At 36.4% G+C, this 19,343-nt stretch overlaps 1 protein-coding gene across 2 annotated transcripts in view; it reads left to right on the plus strand.

The window, feature by feature from the left end:
* Positions 1–19,343, plus strand: part of LOC119544340 (cytochrome P450 20A1) — a 122,501-nt gene that overhangs the window by 62,738 nt on the left and 40,420 nt on the right. For both annotated transcript variants that reach the window (XM_037849741.1, XM_037849742.1), the window contains 5 exons: positions 10,760–10,875; positions 11,778–11,832; positions 13,418–13,538; positions 16,044–16,155; positions 17,362–17,426. In XM_037849741.1, the coding sequence (XP_037705669.1) occupies positions 10,760–10,875; positions 11,778–11,832; positions 13,418–13,538; positions 16,044–16,155; positions 17,362–17,426 (469 nt within the window). The remainder of the gene's footprint in view (positions 1–10,759; positions 10,876–11,777; positions 11,833–13,417; positions 13,539–16,043; positions 16,156–17,361; positions 17,427–19,343) is intronic.

Here is a 19,343-nt window from a genome sequence, read left to right on the forward strand (position 1 = left end):
TCTGAACATTTGAGAGCAAGTTGCATATATCATACTCTTTGAACTCGTAACACTTCCATGTACATTTCCTGTGAACAAGGATATTCTCTTATATCATTAACTGCTGTTAATTCAAGAAAATTAATATGGTATAAAGCTTAAATTCTATATTCCAATTTTTCCTTATGCCCCCTTTGAGCTTTTCTCCTCCATTCTTAGATCCACTCCAGTATCATATATTGCATTGATTGTCATTAATTCTTTTTTTGTTTGTTTGTTTTTTGTTTTTAACTCAGCTTGTTTATGGCAGCTGTGCATATTATTCTTTTTTTAAAATTTATTTTTATTTTTATTTTTATTTTGAAATAAATTCAAACTTACAGTAACAGTTCCAAAAATAATACAAATCCCATACACAGAACTCCAGCATACTCCAACCCCCCTCCACTGATACCCCGATCTACCAACTTTAATATTTTGTCACTTTACCATGTCTTTCTTTCCCTCCCTCCCTCCCTCCCTGTCTATCATCCATCATCTATTGCTCTGTCTTCTGAACGTATGAGAGCCAGTTGCACACATCCTTGAACAGATAATGTAATTCGCATATTCATTTCCTATGAACAAGAATATTCATTTATGTAATCACATTAAGTGTAGTTAAGAAGTTCAAGAAATTTAACATTGATATAAAGCTTACATTCTATATTTCATTTTTTTCTTATGTCCCAATTGTGTCCTTTTGTACCTTTTTTCCTCTATTCTTAGATCTCATCCAGGATCATCTGTGGCATTTAATTGTCATTATCTGTTTAGACTGTCTTTTTTTTCAGTTGTAGAAACATATACACAGCATAAATCTTCCCATTCCAACCCCTCCCAGGCATTCCATTTGGTGGGATTAATCACATTCACAATGTTGCAATGCCATCACCTTCCCACCATCCATTACTAGAAATTTTTCTTCAACCCAAACAGAAACCCTACACTCATTTCTTAACTCCCCATTGCCCCTTCCCCCACTTCTTGTAACCCATACTCTACTTTTCATCTCTATGGTTATATTCTCTTATACTTTCTTTGTGTTTACCATGGGGCTTAAATTTAACATCTTAAGTATATAATAATTTTGTTTTCTTTGATACCAACTTAACTTCAATAGGACACATAAACTATGTTCCTATACTCCTCCATTCCCCCACCTTTATGTAACTCTTGTCAACAATTACGTATTTTACATTGAGTTCGAAACTACTGATTTATCATTCCACTTTGTCTTTTAGATCCTGTAGGAAGTAAATAGTGGAGTTACAAATCAAAAATACAGTAGTATTGGTATTTATATTTGCCATGTGATCTTTACTGGAAATCTTTATTTCTTCATGTGGTTTCAGTCAATTGTTTAGTGTCGCTTCCTTTCAGCCTGCACAATTCCCTTTAGCATTTCTTATAGGACTGATCTACTGGTGATGAAGTCCCACAGTTTTTGATTATCTGGGAATATTTTCATCTCCCCCTCATTTTTAACCTCCAGATGTTTGTAAATTTTCTAAGTCTCTGATGTTTATTGACTTCTATTTATATTCCATTGTGGTCAGAGAATGTGCTTTGAATAATTTCAATTTTTTTTAAATTTATTGAGGCTTGTTTTATGTCCCAGCCTATGGTCTATTCTGGAGAAAGTTCCGTGATCACTAGAGAAGAATGTGTATCCTGATGATTTGGGATGTAATGTTCTATATATGTCTGTTAAATTTCTCTGTATCTCTCTCTCCTTTCTTTGTTTCTCTGTTGGTAGGACTCCCTTTAGTATCTGAAGTCGGGCAGGTCTTTTATTAGCAGTATTTGTTTGTGAAAAATTTAAGCTCTCCTTCCAATTTGAAGGAGAGTTTTGCTGGATAAAGTATTCTTGGTTGGAAATTTTTCTCTCTCAGAATTTTAAACATGTCATGCCACTGCCTTCTCGCCTCCATGGTGGCCGCTGAGTAGTCACAACTTAGCCTTATGTTGTTTCCTTTGTATGTGGTGAGTTGCTTTTCTCTTGCTGCTTTCAGAACTTGCTCTTTCTCTTCAGTATTTGACAGTCTGATTAGAATATGTCTTGGAGTGGGTTTATTTGCATTTATTCTATTTGGAGTTTGCTGGGCATTTATGTTTTGTGTATTTATGTTGTGTAGAAGGTTTGGGAAGTTTTCCCCAACAATTTCTTTGAATACACTTTCTAGACCTTTACCTTTCTCTTCCCCTTCTGGGACACCAATGAGTCCTATATTGGGACGTTTTATTTTATCTATCATATCTCTGAGATCTGTTTCGATTTTTTTTATTTTCTTCCCCATTATTTCTTTTGTTCTTTCATTTCCCATTCTGTGGTCTTCAAGGTCACTGATTCGTTGTTGAGCTTCCATTGGTCTTGTACTGTGAGTATCCAGAATCTTTTTAATTTGGTCAATAGTTTCTTTTATTTACATAAGATCATCTATTTTTTTATTTACTGTTGCAATTTCTTCTTTATGCTCTTTTAGGGTCTTCTTTATGTCCTTTATATCCTGTGCCATGTTCTTCTTCATGTCCTTTATATCTGGTGCCATGCTCTTGCTGTTTGTCTTTAGTTCTTTGATTAATTGCTACAAGTACCATGTCTCCTCTGATCTTTTGATTTGGGTGTTTGGGTTTGGGTTATCCATATCATATGGTTTTATCATATGCTTTAAAATTTTCTGTTGTTTTTGGCCTCTTGGCATTTGCTTTACTTGATAGGGTTCTTTTAGGATATGTAGGATTATTCAAAGACAAATCTCTAATTTTTCAGATCTACAGCTTGGTGGCATACACTTTCTCCAACCAGCTGATGGCATCCGTGAGTCACCTATTCCCCTCTAGCCAGTTCTCCCCAACTTTGTCTTTGTGGTGTGTGGGGGTCTGATTCTTGTAGGATCCAATTGATGCACCAAGTTTGGGTGTGTTGTTAGTGCTGTCCTCCCTGAATGTGGGGCATGTCTGAGCAGTTAGGGAGGGAGGGCAGCTTTAACAATCAAACCTCCCAGATGTTCCTGGAAATTTAAGGCTGTTCTAAGAGCCTAAACCTTCATTTCAGCCTCGCCACAGATTGTCTCTGCTGCTGATCCACAAGTCTTTGGTATTGGCATATGGTCCCTGGGATTTCCCAGTGGGTCCCTCTTCCAAGCCGTGCTGAGGGAAGGTTGTGCTACATCACAAATGTACACTGTCCCTTAAGGGAAATTCTGGGCTGCTGGGCTGTGTAGGGGTGTTCTCTGCCTGCTGAGAGGATGGCTGAATAGGGCGTGTTAATTTCCCCCTTTTCGCCTAGCTCTGCCTTCCCAGCTCTGGGACAATTAGCTGTGGGTACACGAAAGGCTATTTTCCACACCTGATATTGTGGATATATGTGTGTTGCTGTTTTTTTTTGGCGCAGCTCTGGGCTGTGGGTCCGGTGCTGGGCAGGAGTGTTCCCAGCCCGCTGGGAAAATGGCTGCAAGGGGCCTGGGTTTTTTCCCCTTTTGGCTCACGTCTGCCTTCCCTGCTCTGAGACAGTTAGCAGTGGTTGCACAAAAGGCTATCTTCCACACCAGATATTGAGGCATTCGCAGAGCCCGTTCCTGCTGTCCTTCACTGTGCAGTTCTCGCAGCTGTGCAGTATCTGCAGCTGCTTTTGGGTTTTTTTCAAAAGGAACTAGTCTGCCTTCAAACGCCAACCCACGGTTTCCCCACACTGCAGCATGGCTGCCGGATTTCCAGCGGCTTACTCACTCGTTTCAGAATGCAAACTCCCAGATTCACCAAGTGCATGGTCCCTGTGGATTTAGCAGCCCTTGTCCAGCTAGTACATCACTGGAACTGGTGTTCTGGGTCACGTTCTGGTTTTTATCTAGTATTTTTCATGGAGTTGTTTTTTTGCCCTGTCTCTCCTAGCTGCCATCTTAGGTTCTTCCAAGTGTTGCTTTAACTAAAGAGGTCATAAAGCAATAAGCTAGTAAAAGAAATTCCTTTTTTCACTGCAGAGTAAGGGTATTGTAGAGCTTATAAAGTCTGTAGAGTTTAGGAAAATGTAAGGAGACAATCCTAAGAAAACAATTTGACAGTGCATATTAAGAGCCATAAATAATGTATGAAATTATCTAAAACAAGAAAATATTCATGAAGATACTATTTCTGTAAGTAAAAAAGCAGAAACAACCAAAATGTCCAACAATATAGAAATTGCTGTGGAAATAATATCAACATGATTGAATGCTATGTAGATATGTATCTTTAAATTAAGCAACTTAAAGATTCTTTTTTTTTTTTCATTTTTATTGAGATTGTTCAGATACCATACAATTATCCAAAGATCCAAAGTGTACAATCACTTGCCCCCAGGTACCCTCATACAGCTGTGCATCCATCACACTTAATTTTTGTTCAATTTTTAGAAACTTTTCATTACTCCAGACAAGAAATAAAGTGAAAGATGAAAAAAGAAAAAAAGAAAAGGAAACTCTAAACCTCCCCTATCCCTAACCAACCCCCCTCAATTGTTGACTCCTAGTATTGATATAGTACGCTTGTTACTGTTTATGAAAAAATGTTGAAATACTACTAACTGTAGTATATAGTTTGTAATAGGTATATAGTTCTTCCCTATATGCCCCTCTGTTATTAACTTCTAATTGTATTGTCATACATTTGTTCTGGTTCATGAAGTGATTTCTAGTATTTGTACAGTTGATCATGGACATTGCCCACCATAGGATTCAGTTTTATATATTCCCATCTTTTGACCTCCAACTTTCCTTCTGGTGACATATATGACTCTGAGCTTCCCCTTTCCACCTTATTCACACACCATTCGGCGCTGTTAGTTATTCTCACATCTTGCTACCAACACCCCTGTTCATTTCCAAACATTTAAGTTCATCCTAATTGAACATTCTGCTCATACTAAGCAAGAGCATTTACATTTCTTCCACAAGGCAGGAGGGAGAGTCGAAGAAGGTAGAGAGGCAAAAGAAAGAGGAAACAAAAAAATGACAGCTAGGAAGCAGCAAAAGGAAAAATAACCTTAAATCAAAGTAGAATAAAGAATCAGACAATACCACCAATGTCAAGTGTCTAACATGCCTCCCCTATTCCCCCTCTTATCTGCATTCACCTTGGTATATCACCTTTGTTACATTAAAGGAAGCATAATACAATGATTCTATTAGTTACAGTCTCTAGTTTATGCTGATTGCATCCCTCCCCCAATGCCTCCCCATTTTTAACACCTTGCAAGGTTGACATTTGCTTGCTCTCCCTCGTAAAAGAACATATTTGTACATTTTATCACAATTGTTGAATACTCTAGATTTCACCAAGTTACACAGTCCCAGTCGTTATCTTTCCTCCTTTCTTGTGGTGTCTCACATGCTCCCCATCTTCCTCTCTCAACCATATTCATAGTTACCTTTGTTCAGTGTACTTACATTGTTGTGCCACCATCTCCCAAGATTGTGTTCCAAACCACGCACTCCTGTCTTCTATCACCCTGTAGTGCTCCCTTTAGTATTTCCTGTAGGGCAGGTGTCTTGTTCACAAAGTCTCTCATTGTCTGTCAGAAAATATTTTGAGCTCTCCCTCATATTTGAAGGACAGCTTTGCTGGATTCAGGATTCTTGGTTGGTGGTTTTTCTCTTTCAGTATCTTAAATATATCACACCACTTCCTTCTTGCCTCCATGGTTTCTGCTGAGAGATCCGCACATAGTCTTATGAAGCTTCCTTTGTATGTAATGGATTGCTTTTCTCTTGCTGCTTTCAGGATTCTCTCTTTGTCTTTGACATTTGATAATCTGATTATTAAGTGTCTTGGCGTAGGCCTATTCATATCTCTTCTGTTTGGAGTACGCTGCGCTTCTTGGATCTGTAATTTTATGTCTTTCATAAGAGATGGGAAATTTTCATTAATTATTTCCTCTATTATTGCTTCTGCCCCCTTTCCCTTCTCTTCTCCTTCTGGGACACCAATGATACGTACATTATTGTACTTTGTTTCATCCCTGAGTTCCCGGAGACGTTGCTCATATTTTTTCATTCTTTTCTCCATCTGCTCCTTTGCGTGTAGGCTTTTAGGTGTTTTGTTCTCCAGTTCCTGAGTGTTTTCTTCTGCCTCTTGAGATCTGCTGTTGTATGTTTCCATTGTGTCTTTCATCTCTTGTATTGTGCCTTTCATTTCCATAGATTGTACTAGTAGGTTTTTTGAACTTTTGATTTCTGCCGTATACATGTCCAGTGCTTCCTTTACAGCCTCTATCTCTTTTGCAATATCTTCTCTAAACTTTTTGAATTGATTTAGCATTAGTTGTTTAAATTCCTGTATCTCAGTTGAAGTGTACATTTGTTCCTTTGACTGGGCCATAACTTTGTTTTTCTTAGTGTAGGTTGTAATTTTCTGTTGTCTAGGCATGGTTTCCTTGGTTATCCAAATCAGGTTTTCCCAGACCAGAACAGGCTCAGGTCCCAGAAGGAAGAAATATTCAGTATCTGGTTTCCCTGAGGGTGTGTCTTAGAAAATTGCTCCACCCTTTGATGCCTCAGGTCACTGTGCTTTTCTGCCCAGCAGGTGATGCCTGTTAGCCTATAATTCTTGACTGGTGTGAGGAGGTATGGCCGTGTTCCCCCAGGCTCTGGGGTCTGGTTCTGAATGGAAAGGGCCCCACCCCTTTCCTCCTAGAGAAGACAGACCCCTCAGGTGGAGGTCATTAGCATTTCAATGGTCTCGCTCTCTGCTTGTGGTGTCTCCACCCTTCCCAGAGTCACAGTCCTGGAAACTGAAAATGACTGGGGCTTTCTCCACTGAGCCAAAAAAGAAACAGATAGTCCCCTTCAGACCCGGTCCAAGGCGACCCTCCTGCTCTCCCAGGTCAGTCGTCACCCAAAGCCTCTGTCTGTTTTTTGGGGCTGCGTACCTGTAGTGAGCAGTTCACACTCGCTGCTTAAAACCCCAGTTGGAGCTCAGCTGAGCTGTATTCGCTTGCTGGGAGAGAGCTTCTCTGTGGCACCACACGGCTCCGTAGCTCAGGCTATGGGGGAGGGGGTCTCCCGACCTGGTTCCGTAGGTTTTACTTACAGATTTTATGCTGTGTTCTCGGGCATTCCTCCCAATTCAGGTTGGTGTATGATGAATGGATGGTCTCGTTTGTCCCCCCCCGCAGTTATTCTGGATTATTTACTAGTTGTTTCTGGTATTTTGTAGTTGCTCCAGGGGAACTACTTAGCTTCCACTCCTCTCTATGCCGCCATCTTGCCCGAGTCTCTCTTAAAGATTCTTGCTATTACAGCATTGAGTAAAAAACTTTCAAAATTGTTTGGCATTGATGTGAAGTCTATGAAATTTACACAGAAAAATTCAGTTTTAGTTTGATAGCCTCCAGAAATGATTCCTCTTTACCTTTTGTGTTCTGTATTTTTTTCATGTGATTTAATGGTTGTAATGATTTAAGGCTTTTATTCTGAACTTCTTCAGTCCTTATTTTTGTTTGAAATAGGGTAAATTACAAATGTGTCGACTGTATTTGTGTAATGTATTATTTTCCATGTATAATATTGTTGCTTCACAGAAATCTGTTCATTCATTCTTTGAAAAATATTTATTGTGGCCTGGTTTGTGCTAGGCACTATTCCATTTAAATGACACATTTCCTGCTTTCTGGTTTTTGGTACCATTTCGATGGATGCATTTGGATTGATTCCCATTGATATAAAATACATTTCACAAGTATTTGTTAAAATAGTGTCAAATGAAAATAACTTATTCTTTGTTTTAGTTTACTAGTTGCTAAAACAAGTACTATACAATGGGTTGTCTTAACAAGAGGAATTTATTGGTTCAGGGTTTCAGAGGTTAGAAGTCTGGCTTCTTCTCAGGGTTAATGTCTTTGGAGCCCTGAAATCTTTGGGGTTTTTTGGCTTTTCTGTCATATGCCAATGTACATGGCTGCACGTCTTCTCTCTCTTACAGGTTCCATTGACTTCCAGCTTCTGGCTTCTTCCCATGACTTCTCCTTTATGTACAATTTCCTTTGCTTAAAAGGACTTTGGCCAAATTGGATTAAGGCCCACCCTTTCTCAGTTTGGGCATGCCTTAACTAGTAATGTCTATAAAGGTCCTTTTTTACAAATGGGTTCACATCCACAGTACCTGAACCTACCTTTTGTGAGGGACATGATTCATTTCCTAACAGGTTCTAATTAAAAGTAGCTCCTTTAGCTTGATATTTTATTTGGGATATAACATGAGCATAGAATAAAATTTGAGCTTTCATTTGAAAATGATTATGATTTGTTATTTATGTGAGTGGAATACCATAGCTGGATCAGAGCTTTCTTTGAGTAATTCCCAACCTGTGCTTCACTGTAGAATTACCTGGGGGACTTCAGAATAATAAACAAACAAAAAAGCTGAAGATCAGTCCCACCCTAGGCCAATTATCAAAATCTGAAATAGTGGTGCCCGAGGCATTGGACATTTTTGTAAAAGCTCTCCAGATTATTCGAATGTGCAGGTAGAGTTGAGAATATAGCAGAAGTACTTCCAAACTTTGCTACACATTGAATCTTTTAAAAAATATTGTATCCTGGCTTCTACCTCTCGTCATTCAGATTTAACTGGTATGAGATGTGATTTGAACTTATCTTTTAAAAAAGGATTCCCAGTTGAATTTAATGTGTAGCAAAGTTTGGAAATTACGTCATTGCAGTGTTAGTTTATCATTTTAATTGCTAATATGTATTGTATTAATTTCATTTTATAAATATTTATGACATATTCTGTGATATTCTTGACATAGTCTAGGTGCTGTTGAGACATTGGTGAGTGTTCTAGTTTGCTAATGCTGCGGAATGCAAAACACCAGAAATGGACAGGCTTTTATAAAGGGGGCTTATCTGGTTACACAGTTGCAGTCTTAAGGCCATAAAGTGTCCAAGGCAACACATCAGCAATCGAGTACCTTCACTGGAGGATGGCCAATGGTGTCTGGAAAACCTCTGTTAGCTGGGAAGGCACGTGGCTGGCGTCTGCTCCAAAGTTCCGGTTTCAAAATGGCTTTCTCCCAGGATGTTCCTTTTTAGCAAGCTTGCTCCTCTTCAAAACATCACTCACAGCTGCACTGATTTCCTTCTCTTTGAGTCAGCTCATTTATATGGCTCCACTGATCAAGGCCCACCCTGAATGGGTGGGGCCACACCTCCATGGGAGTATCCCACCAGAGTCACCACCCACAGCTGGGTGGGGCACATTCCAGGCAAATCTAATCAGCACCAAAATGTCTGCCCCACAAGACTACATCAAAGATAATGGCGTTTGGGGGACACAATACATTCAAACCAGCACAGTGAGTGAAACAAAAATTACTGTTTTGTGGCAAGAGGCAGATAATTAAATTGTATAGTGTGTTAGAAGGTGATAAGTGCTATGGAGAAAAATAAAACTAGGAAGAGGGATAGGGAATACCAGGGAATGTAGAGGTTGCCATTTTCAATAAGTTTATTAGGAAAGGCCTCACTGAGAATGTGACTTTTGAATAAATGCTTGTAAGACATGAGGAAACCAGTCAGGCAGATCATGTGGTTATCTGGATGTCAAAGGGAATCCAGGTAGAGGAAAAGTAATTGCAAAGTCCCATGGCTTCTCCTTCTATGTACAATTTCCTTTGCTTAAAATAGGACTCTTCCTGTTGTATTTGAGGTATAACAGGGAGGCCAGTGTGGCTGGAATGAAGTGAATCAGAAGAGGAATAGAAGGAGATGAGGTCATTGAGATTGGGTGGAGGGGCAAATTTTGTATGGTTTATAAGGTGTGGTATGGTTAAGCTGTTACTTTGAGATAGGAAGCCACTGGAAGGTTTTGAGCAAAGGAATAATGATATGGTCTGAGTTTAGTTTTAAAAGGGTCACTTTGACTGCCATGATAGACTATTGGGGCCAACGGCAGAAGCAGACTAATTATGGGGCTGTTACAGTGAACCAGGCAAAAACAGTAATGTGGCTTGGACCAGGTGATGAACACCAGTGTAAGTAATAATGATATCTTGTAATTTTGAAGATAGAACCACCAACATTGGCTGGCAGATTAGATTTGGGGTATAAGAGAGTAGGAGACATCAAGGTTTGGGGCCTGAATAGCTGGAAAATGAGATTATGAGATGGGGAAGACTCAGGGAAGATCCACTTGGGGGAAGAGGAGGTGAACAAGAGTTCAGTTTTCTTTATTCTGTGTATAATATGCTTCAGACATTCAAATGGAGATTTTGAGTTGGATTTTAGATACATTTTTGTAGAGTTAGGGGAGAGAGGTCCTGACTAGAGATAGAAATTTGGGAGTTATTTCGCATCTACTTCTGTCTGTAAATGAGTGATACATGACCTGGGAGAAGAATGAAGTTAGGAGGACAGAATTTACAAGGAAGGTAGGTAACATCAGGGGAGAGGGGATAAGTGTTTGCAGGCTTCTTGCTGGCATCATGTCACTTTTTGCCCTAGGTGGTGATGGAGGTGTGTGCTTTATAATTATTCCTTAAACTGTGTATGTATGTTTTATGCATTTTTGTATGTGAAATTTAACAAAAAGATGAAAGAAAAAGTAAATGAGTTTAAATATAAATTACCTCGCTGTTGTTGGTTACCACTGTTTTACCTTTGAACAATTTATTCTGCACATAGTAAAATTGTTCAGAATTGTAAAAAAAAAGTTGTCTTCAGAAATACTTATATTCTAAGGTTTTCTGTTTCTCTTCTCTTAGCCCTTAGGCAACTAGAATCTATTTTAAAGAAAATCATAAAAGAACAAAAAGGAAGGAACTTCAGTCACCATATTTTCATTGACTCCTTAATACAGGGGAATCTTAATGACCAGCAGGTGATGTAATTGTTTAATGTTTATCAAATAAAAAAATAATCACACACAAACTGAGCATGGTTTTCATTCACTTTAATCCAGATGCCCTCCTGGAATTCAAGGGCTTCTCTTCTTTTTTATTATGCAACATAAGTAGTACAAGTACTTTGTGTCCCTTTATTTAGTTCTTTGAAGCAGCCGTATGTTATTTAATATTTGGGTAAGCAAATACCAAGCCAAAATTCTCTGATCCTGTAAGAGGATGCCTACCATGTGCAAGTCCTTGTGCTAAACCTTTAAATATTTATGTTACCATATATTGTAATATTGTACTGCTGGTGCATGTTGTGGAGCTAGGCCACTCTGCCTGCATGGGCAGATATGGTAGTTTGGCTTGTTCACAGTGTATGTCTATTACCCCCAGCACACCACTGCATTTGTGGTGTTGGCAGGCAAAGGATAGAAATGGAGCCATCATTGCCACAACTCTTCATTATAGAAGTTTTTTGCCCCATTCTACACATGCAAGTCAACTTTTAATTCCTTATAGACAGGTTGGTTTTCTGGGTACGTCTGTCTATGTGCAGAAATTGCATCAACTCTCAGAAGAGTGGCAGACTCTTCTCCACTATTCTTGAGGCTTTGTTGCTGTACCAGTTCAGGCCAGATAGAACTGAGATAGTTTGCCAAAGTGTATCATCAGCCAGTCATATTACCAGCAAATGTTTATTGCATCAAAAAGGTGATGCAATATTTAGGTTGATTTTCACATTACACAGATTTTGTTTTAGTGAAACATCATAAAGAAATAATATAGTCTTTTTTCCATTCCATGATTCTAACTTCTTACTGTGGGTGATTTTAGTACAACCTAATGTAGACCATCTTACATTTCACACTTTCTGTACTTGGTTGTTTCCTAGATCCTAGAAGACAGTATGATATTTTCTCTGGCTGGTTGCATACTAACTGCAAAATGTAAGTACAAATTGATTTTTTTTTTAGATGGATTACAAAATGTACAAGGGTAAAACTACTCTTAAATGAAGGAAACGGCACAATCTTTTTATAATTTCCCTTCTCCCCTTTCTTTATTTTGTTTTAAAGGGTTGATTCACTCAGGTACCTTTGTTTTTGTTTTTTTTTTACCCTAGGTAAAAAAGTTTTAGAGTGGCAAGATAGGCAGGAAACCTATCTGCCAATGACTAGCCTTGGGCAAGATGCTGCTGCAGTTTCTCCTTTCATAAAATGAGAATTTACTACTAGATAACCTCCAAGATCATGAAACTGTATCTGGTTCACTATTGTATTTACAGAACTTTGAATGGCTTAAAATACATTTTTGAACTATCTTCAGACCTTTTTTTTTTTTCAGATATTCTCTTTTTTTAAATTAAATTTTTTTGAGATATATTCACATACCATGCACAGACATACTTTTTTAATAGAGTTGTACAAAAGAACCAATTTATGAGGTTATTGAGCTTATACAGTTTATTAACTTTAAGTAATAACGTAGTTAGGTATGAATGCCTACCATGTGCAAGTCCTTCTGCTAAACCTTTTAATATTTATGTTGCCGTATATTATAAAATTGTACTTCCACTTCATGTTGTACGCTATGTACCCAAGTTTTCACATCATTTGTGAAATAGCAATTCTATAGTTTGTTCAGAAGCCATAATAATAAAGAAGCGTATGTAGAAAAAGTAAGGACAGGCAGTGACTTATGTTCGTTTTGAGAGGCTAGTATGGGTAAATTATCAATATAGTTGAGCACCAGGTAGCTGTTGATATTGATAATATTTAGTGCAGAAAGTGAATTATGTCTTTTCCAGACATAGGAATTGGGTAGTAGGTGAATCAGGCAAACATTTAAAAACAAAAACAACTATGAAACAAATTTCAAGTTACCCCTTAGTCCAGGAAATAGGTAATTTAAAGAGTAGTAAGAAATGACTTATAAGCATATTTTAAACAGTACCTGACAGAAAAAGTAGAGTTCTAAATAGTGTTTGTTCAAGCATTGTCTAGGAAATTAAGCAGTATTTCTTCAGATGGTTCAGTTCTTTGAATATATATAATCCCAATGGATTTCTAAAGGAAAGGTCACTACTTCATTTCCTTTGTTTTATGGTCATTACGTAATTTTTCTGTGTTTTCATTTCCTCCATGAATATAAGGTAGTTTATACAAAAGTAAACCATAAGCAGGTGGTTTTCCAGTTTTGGTGTTCATCAAAATAATTGTGGTCTTTAGTAAAAGTATAGATGCCTAATTCCAGCCCAAACCGACTGAATCAGAATCTGTGCCAAGGGGTTCTGGCATCAACCAAATCTCCAGTTGATTTTTCAGAATCACTGTCTGAAGGAATAACTGGCCCTACTTCATGAGCTGCTGTATCTGCTGTTACTAGTAAAATTTAGGATATCGATTTATAGGTAAATCTCCTGGTCATTTGATTTTATGATTAGGGTACATGAGTGAACCTTTACATCAATTTTTTGGTATAAAAAACATGAGTTAACTATTGTCATTGCTATCAGTATAATTTTTCACCTAGTATGCACCTGGGCAATCTATTTTTTAACCACCTCTGAAGAAGTTCAGAAAAAACTATGTGAAGAGATAGATCAAGTTTTTGGGGAAGGTCCTATTACTGCAGAGAAAATTGAACAGCTCAGGTAAGAATACAGTAAAAGGAAGAGGATATTATTAAAAAGTAAATTTAGACTGGTTTAACTAATTTAACGCTAATGTTAACATTTACATATTTTTATAGGACATGAAAAGATTTACTTACATATTTTAATGGATAATTTAATCTATTTGTAAAAAAATTATAAAATAGCTGTGGGAAACCTTTATATTAGCCTGTATAAAATAGCATCAATGATGTGGAGTAAGTAGAACTCGTATACATTGTTAATGGGAATACAAAATGGTAAAGCCATTTTGGAAAACTGTGTGGCATTATAATATAAAGTTAAACATGTAATTACCATATGATTCAGCAATTCCACTTTTAGATATTTACCCAAGAGAAATGAAAACATAATGTCCACATATGTCCCTGCATATGAACATTCATGGCAACATTATTGAAAAATAGCCAAAACTTGGAAGCATTCCAAAAATTCAGCAACTGGTGAATGGGTAAACAAATTGTGGTATATTTATATTATGGAACTTAAAGTAATAAGAAGGAACACAAAATTAATACACACAACAACATGAATAAATCTCATTATGTTAAATGAAAGAAGTCAAACACGGAAGATGATCTACTGTTTTATTGCATTCATGTGATATTCTAGAAAAGTGAAAAGTAGCAGAGCAGTGGTTGTCTGAGACCAGGAATGGAGAGGTGATCAACTATAAAGGGGCATTAGGAAGCTTTTTGATATGAGAGAACTGTTCTATATTCTTCTTTGTAGTTGTGGTTACATGATTGTATACATTAACTAAAATTCATCAAACATTTCAGATAAAATTATTTTTTGTATGAAAGTATTATCTTAATAAAAAAAAAGATTTAGAGAAATAACAGCTGTGACTGCTTAGGGGGTATTGAAAATCTAAGAGATTGGGTAGTAAGTAACCTTACCTTGAAGAATAGGATACAGCCATTGGAAAGAAATAGAAGCTGTGGGTTTCAAGGGAAGTGTCTTTACAGATTCTTTAAAATGTAGGAAGTTTTATTTATTACATTGAATACATAACTATAAAATATAACTTTCTATTATAAAAGTAAAACATATTTTTGAAGTTTTTATAATATGAAGTAGAAATATATGAAGTAGAAGGTGAAGGTCCTTTGTAACTTCGCTGTTAAGAGATAACAATTATGAACAGTAAATTTGAATCCTGTCAATACCACTATTGCTGTTTGATCTTCAGCAAGTGCATCATTTCTTTTTTTAATCATAAAATTAGAATAATGATAGCATACGTGGGGATTTTGTGAGAATTAAATGAGATTTCTGCATACAAAGTGCTTAGCAGAACTGGCTCCTGGCAAGATTTCAATACATTTTAGCTTTTATTCTTATTGTGATGCCCATTAATATTTTACATATATTGCCAAATTATCTTTCAGAAAGGATGTATCAGTTTATACTTCCACCAACTGGATATGAGAGTATCTTTTCCCCCACACTTTTATTTTAGTATTGCCCATTGTCATTCTTTTTCATCTTTGTCAGCTAAATAAAAAAAAATTACATTTGTTTGTTATTCATTTGTTATTATTCATTTGTTAATTATTCATTTGTAATTCATTTGTTCATGAGGTTGAGTGTTATTTCTTACATTTCCAGGCCATTTGTATTTTTTTGTGATTTGCTTCTTGGTGTTCTCTGTCCATATTTCTATTGGAGTGTTTATTACTGATTTTTTGAAAAATTAATTTTATTTACAAACACTCCACCAAACAAACTCCTTCCTTCTCCCTGCCCCCACCCCTGCTAATCTCTAATTTACTTATTGTCTCCACAAATTTGCTGTTTCTAGACCGTAAGTGAAATCATGCAATATTTGTCTTTATGTGTCTTATTTCACTGAGCATAAGTTTTCAAGGTTCTTTTGTATTGATTCAAGTCTCAGAACTTCATTTTGCTGAATAATATTCCATTGTGTGTATGTACCACATTTTATTTATCCATTCATCTATTGATGGATACTTGAGTGGTTTCCACGTTTTGGCACTATTGTGAATAACACTGCCATAAACATTGGCATAGAGTTATCTGTTTGAGATCCTTTTACTGATTTTTAAAGAGCTTTTATACATTAAGGATATGTTTAATGTAAATATTTTTTCCTAGTTGTCTTTTCCTTTTACTTAGGATGTTTGAAAATATTTTAAAAACTTGTTTCTTTAACTAGATGATTTATATTTTTCTTTATGATTTCTGATATTGTGTCATGCTAAAAATAAAGGATCTTCTACTAAAAAGTTATAAAAATATTGTTTTCTTCTGGTGCTTTTATGGGTGCTTTTTATTTATTTAAATCTCTATCCACATACAATTTATTTACCTCTAATACATTATCTCTTTAAAAAATGTGATGAAAATATTTCAAATTAGAAAGGTTATAGAAGTTGTTGAGTGGTAGTTACTAAATGTATGAACATTTCAAACTGCCTCTCCCAAAATAAACATCTTCCAAGATTTTTTTTTTAATAGATATTGCCATCGAGTGCTTTATGAAACTGTTCGGACTGCCAGACTAACCCCAATTTCTGCCTGGCTTCAAGATATTGAAGGAAAGATTGATCAATTTATTATTCCTAGAAAGGTGGGAAACATTAATTATGTTTAACTCATTCACTTATTCTTCTCAGTATTTTTTAGCTTGTATTTTAAATTTTATTGTTCAAAGCACCCAATAAATGTTACCTATTATAAAATTAAAGGCACATTTTAAATTATAAAATAACATGTACTCATTTTAAAATTCAAGCGATATAAAAAGAAAGTTACCCTTTTCCAGGGGTACTGCTGTTAACAATTGGATGTGTATTTTCGTAGAACTTTTTCTTCATTTGTGTGTGTGTATATACATATATATGTTACATTTTTAAACCTAAATGAATATATGTGAAAGGTTATTCTTCATATATTGCTCAAGTTTCTTTTTTAAATGAGTACCACAGCTGTTAGTACCAACTAACGTTCCATATAGATCAGACTCGTTATTTTTAATGGCTGTATAGTGTTCCATTGTGTGAATGTATCATAATTTAAACAGTCCCCATTAATGGAAATTTAGATTGACATTAATTTTTGTACTGTTAGAGGTATATACTTATATAGGTTTCGGATAGAGTCTTAGAAATGGACGTATGGAGTCAAATTGCACATAGATGTTAAATTTAAACTGTCCTCCAAAAGGCAGTTTATACTTTCAGCAACAATGCAAACTGCCTTTTCCCTCCAATCTGTATTGCCTCTGGATTTTTGAATCATATATTTTGTGAAACTTATAGGAAAAATTATCTCATTATTTTAATTTGCTTTTTGCTGATCATTGGAGAGACTGAGCAACTTTTCATACCTGTATTAGCAGTTAATATTCCTTCTTTTGTGAATTATATGTAGCTTTCATTCTTCTTTCTAGTGGGTTTATATGTCTTTATGTTAGGAGTATCAGTTCCATCACTTATATGGCAAATATATTTTCCCTGTGTCTTGTTTGTCTTCTACTGTTGATAGTAGTGTTTTTTTTTTTTTTAAACAGGATATAGGTTTTAAATTTGCATGTAATTTGATATATATAAGTCTGCTATTCCTTTGTGGCTTTCAGGTTTTGTGACATGCTTAGGGAGGCCGTCCCCACTATAAGAACACCCAAATAAAGGCCTATGTTTTCTTCTATTATTTTATACTTTTATTTTGTATTCATTATCTATTTTAAATGAACATTTAGGTTAAGTTGGCTTTCTTGGAGTCATTTTGTCTCTATTAGGCCTTGGCTAACTAGACTGATATTTTTTTCCCCCAGACTCTTGTCCTTTATGCTCTTGGTGTGGTACTTCAGGATCCAGAAACATGGCCATCACCACACAAGTATGGAATATTGTCATTGTCTTTGTGATTATTGATTTTTATGTGTTTTCATGTTCTACATTCCTTTTCTAAGTTTTGAGGAGAAAATTAAATATATGACAGTGATACTTAGAAAGCCACTGCCTTTTCTCTTATATCTTCTGGTTAGTACTTTTTCTCTTCCAACAGTATATCTGCTACTCTCTCTTATTACTACTTCTGTCCTAAGTTATGTTAAATTACCAGATCTCTGCATCTCTTCTTTAATTTCAGTGGAATTTTGGAATTCTTTTGTTGTTAAGTGGGTGTAGTTTATGCAGTTTCTTTTTTCCTTCTGTTGCTCTACTACACTGCTCAACTCTTCATCAGAATTCAGAAACTATTCATGTGTTGTGTATATGTGTATTATTTGTGTGAATAGCAAGAGAGGGAAAGAGTGAAGAACAAAGCTGCTGCTCTTTCCCTTCTAGATAGACATCTGGTAAAATCTTCCTACGATTTATTGCTATGGAATAAGAGGGTTATATACTGAGCTGATTTTGGGTAAGAGAGCTGTATGAAGTACAGGGGAGGACAAGGTTGGTGGCATTAAGGAAGTAACCTATTTCTGGAGTATAGGGATGGGTATGTTAAGTAAGCTAATCTTTTTTTTTTTTTTTTTTTTTTTAATCTTCATTTTATTGAGATAGATTCACATACCATGCAGTCATACAAAACAAATCGTACTTTCGATTGTTTACAGTACCATTACATAGTTGTACATTGATCACCTAAATCAATCCCTGACACCTTCATTAGCACACACACAAAAATAACAAGAATAATAATTACAGCGAAAAAGAGCAATTGAAGTAAAAAAGAACACTGGGTACCTTTGTCTGTTTGTTTCCTTCCCCTATTTTTCTACTCATCCATCCATAAACTAGACAAAGTGGAGTGTGGTCCTTATGGCTTTCCCAATCCCATTGCCACCCCTCATAAGCTACATTTTTATACAACTGTCTTTGAGATTCATGGGTTCTGGGTTGTAGTTTGATAGTTTCAGCTATCCACCACCAGCTACCCCAATTCTTTAGAACCTGAAAAGGGTTGTCTGAAGTGTGCGTAAGAGTGCCCACCAGAGTGACCTCTCGGCTCCTTTTGGGATCTCTCTGCCACTGAAGCTTATTTCATTTCCTTTCACATCCCCGTTTTGGTCAAGAAGATGTTCTCCGTCCCACGATGCCAGGTCTACATTCCTCCCCGGGAGTCATATTCCACGTTGCCAGGGAGATTCACTCCTCTGGGTGTCTGATCCCACGTAGGGGGGAGGGCAGTGATTTCACCTTTCAAGTTGGCTTAGCCAGAGAGAGAGGGCCACATCTAAGCAACAAAGAGGCATTCGGGAGGAGGCTCTTAGGCACAACCATAGGGAGGCCTAGCCTCTCCTTTGCAGCAACCATCTTCCCAAGGGGTAAGCTAATCTTTTTAGTTTTTAATATTATAATGCCATTAAAGAGAATTTCTTAATAAATGAAATAGCAGTCCTTCAAAATTTGCTGTTAAGTGACAATTAAGTAAATTTTATATTCCAAGTGACTCTTATAACAATTAAAGACACCATTCTTGTGGGAAAATGAATGTCTATATGAACACATCTTCATATATTAATTTCTCACCTTTGCAAATTTAGTTGTTGGGATTAAGAAAATGAATTACATATTTTCTGCTCTCAGGGAGGACACAGGCTAGTAGTAGAGAAATAGCATTCTTACATTGCTTATGTCAAATAATCCATTTGATAGAAGCCATAGAGCAAAACATTCAGAATATAGAAGTAGTAGATTGGGTAAGAGAAACGAGAAGAGGAGCTTTCAGGAAATACTTTAGAGGAAAAGTATCCTCCTAAACAGAGCTTTGAAGGATGAGTAGGCATTTAGGAGGTAACCACATTGGGAA

The sequence above is a fragment of the Choloepus didactylus genome, chromosome 9 (genome assembly GCF_015220235.1).
Source record: "Choloepus didactylus isolate mChoDid1 chromosome 9, mChoDid1.pri, whole genome shotgun sequence".
NCBI classification, from domain to species: Eukaryota; Metazoa; Chordata; class Mammalia; order Pilosa; family Megalonychidae; genus Choloepus; species Choloepus didactylus.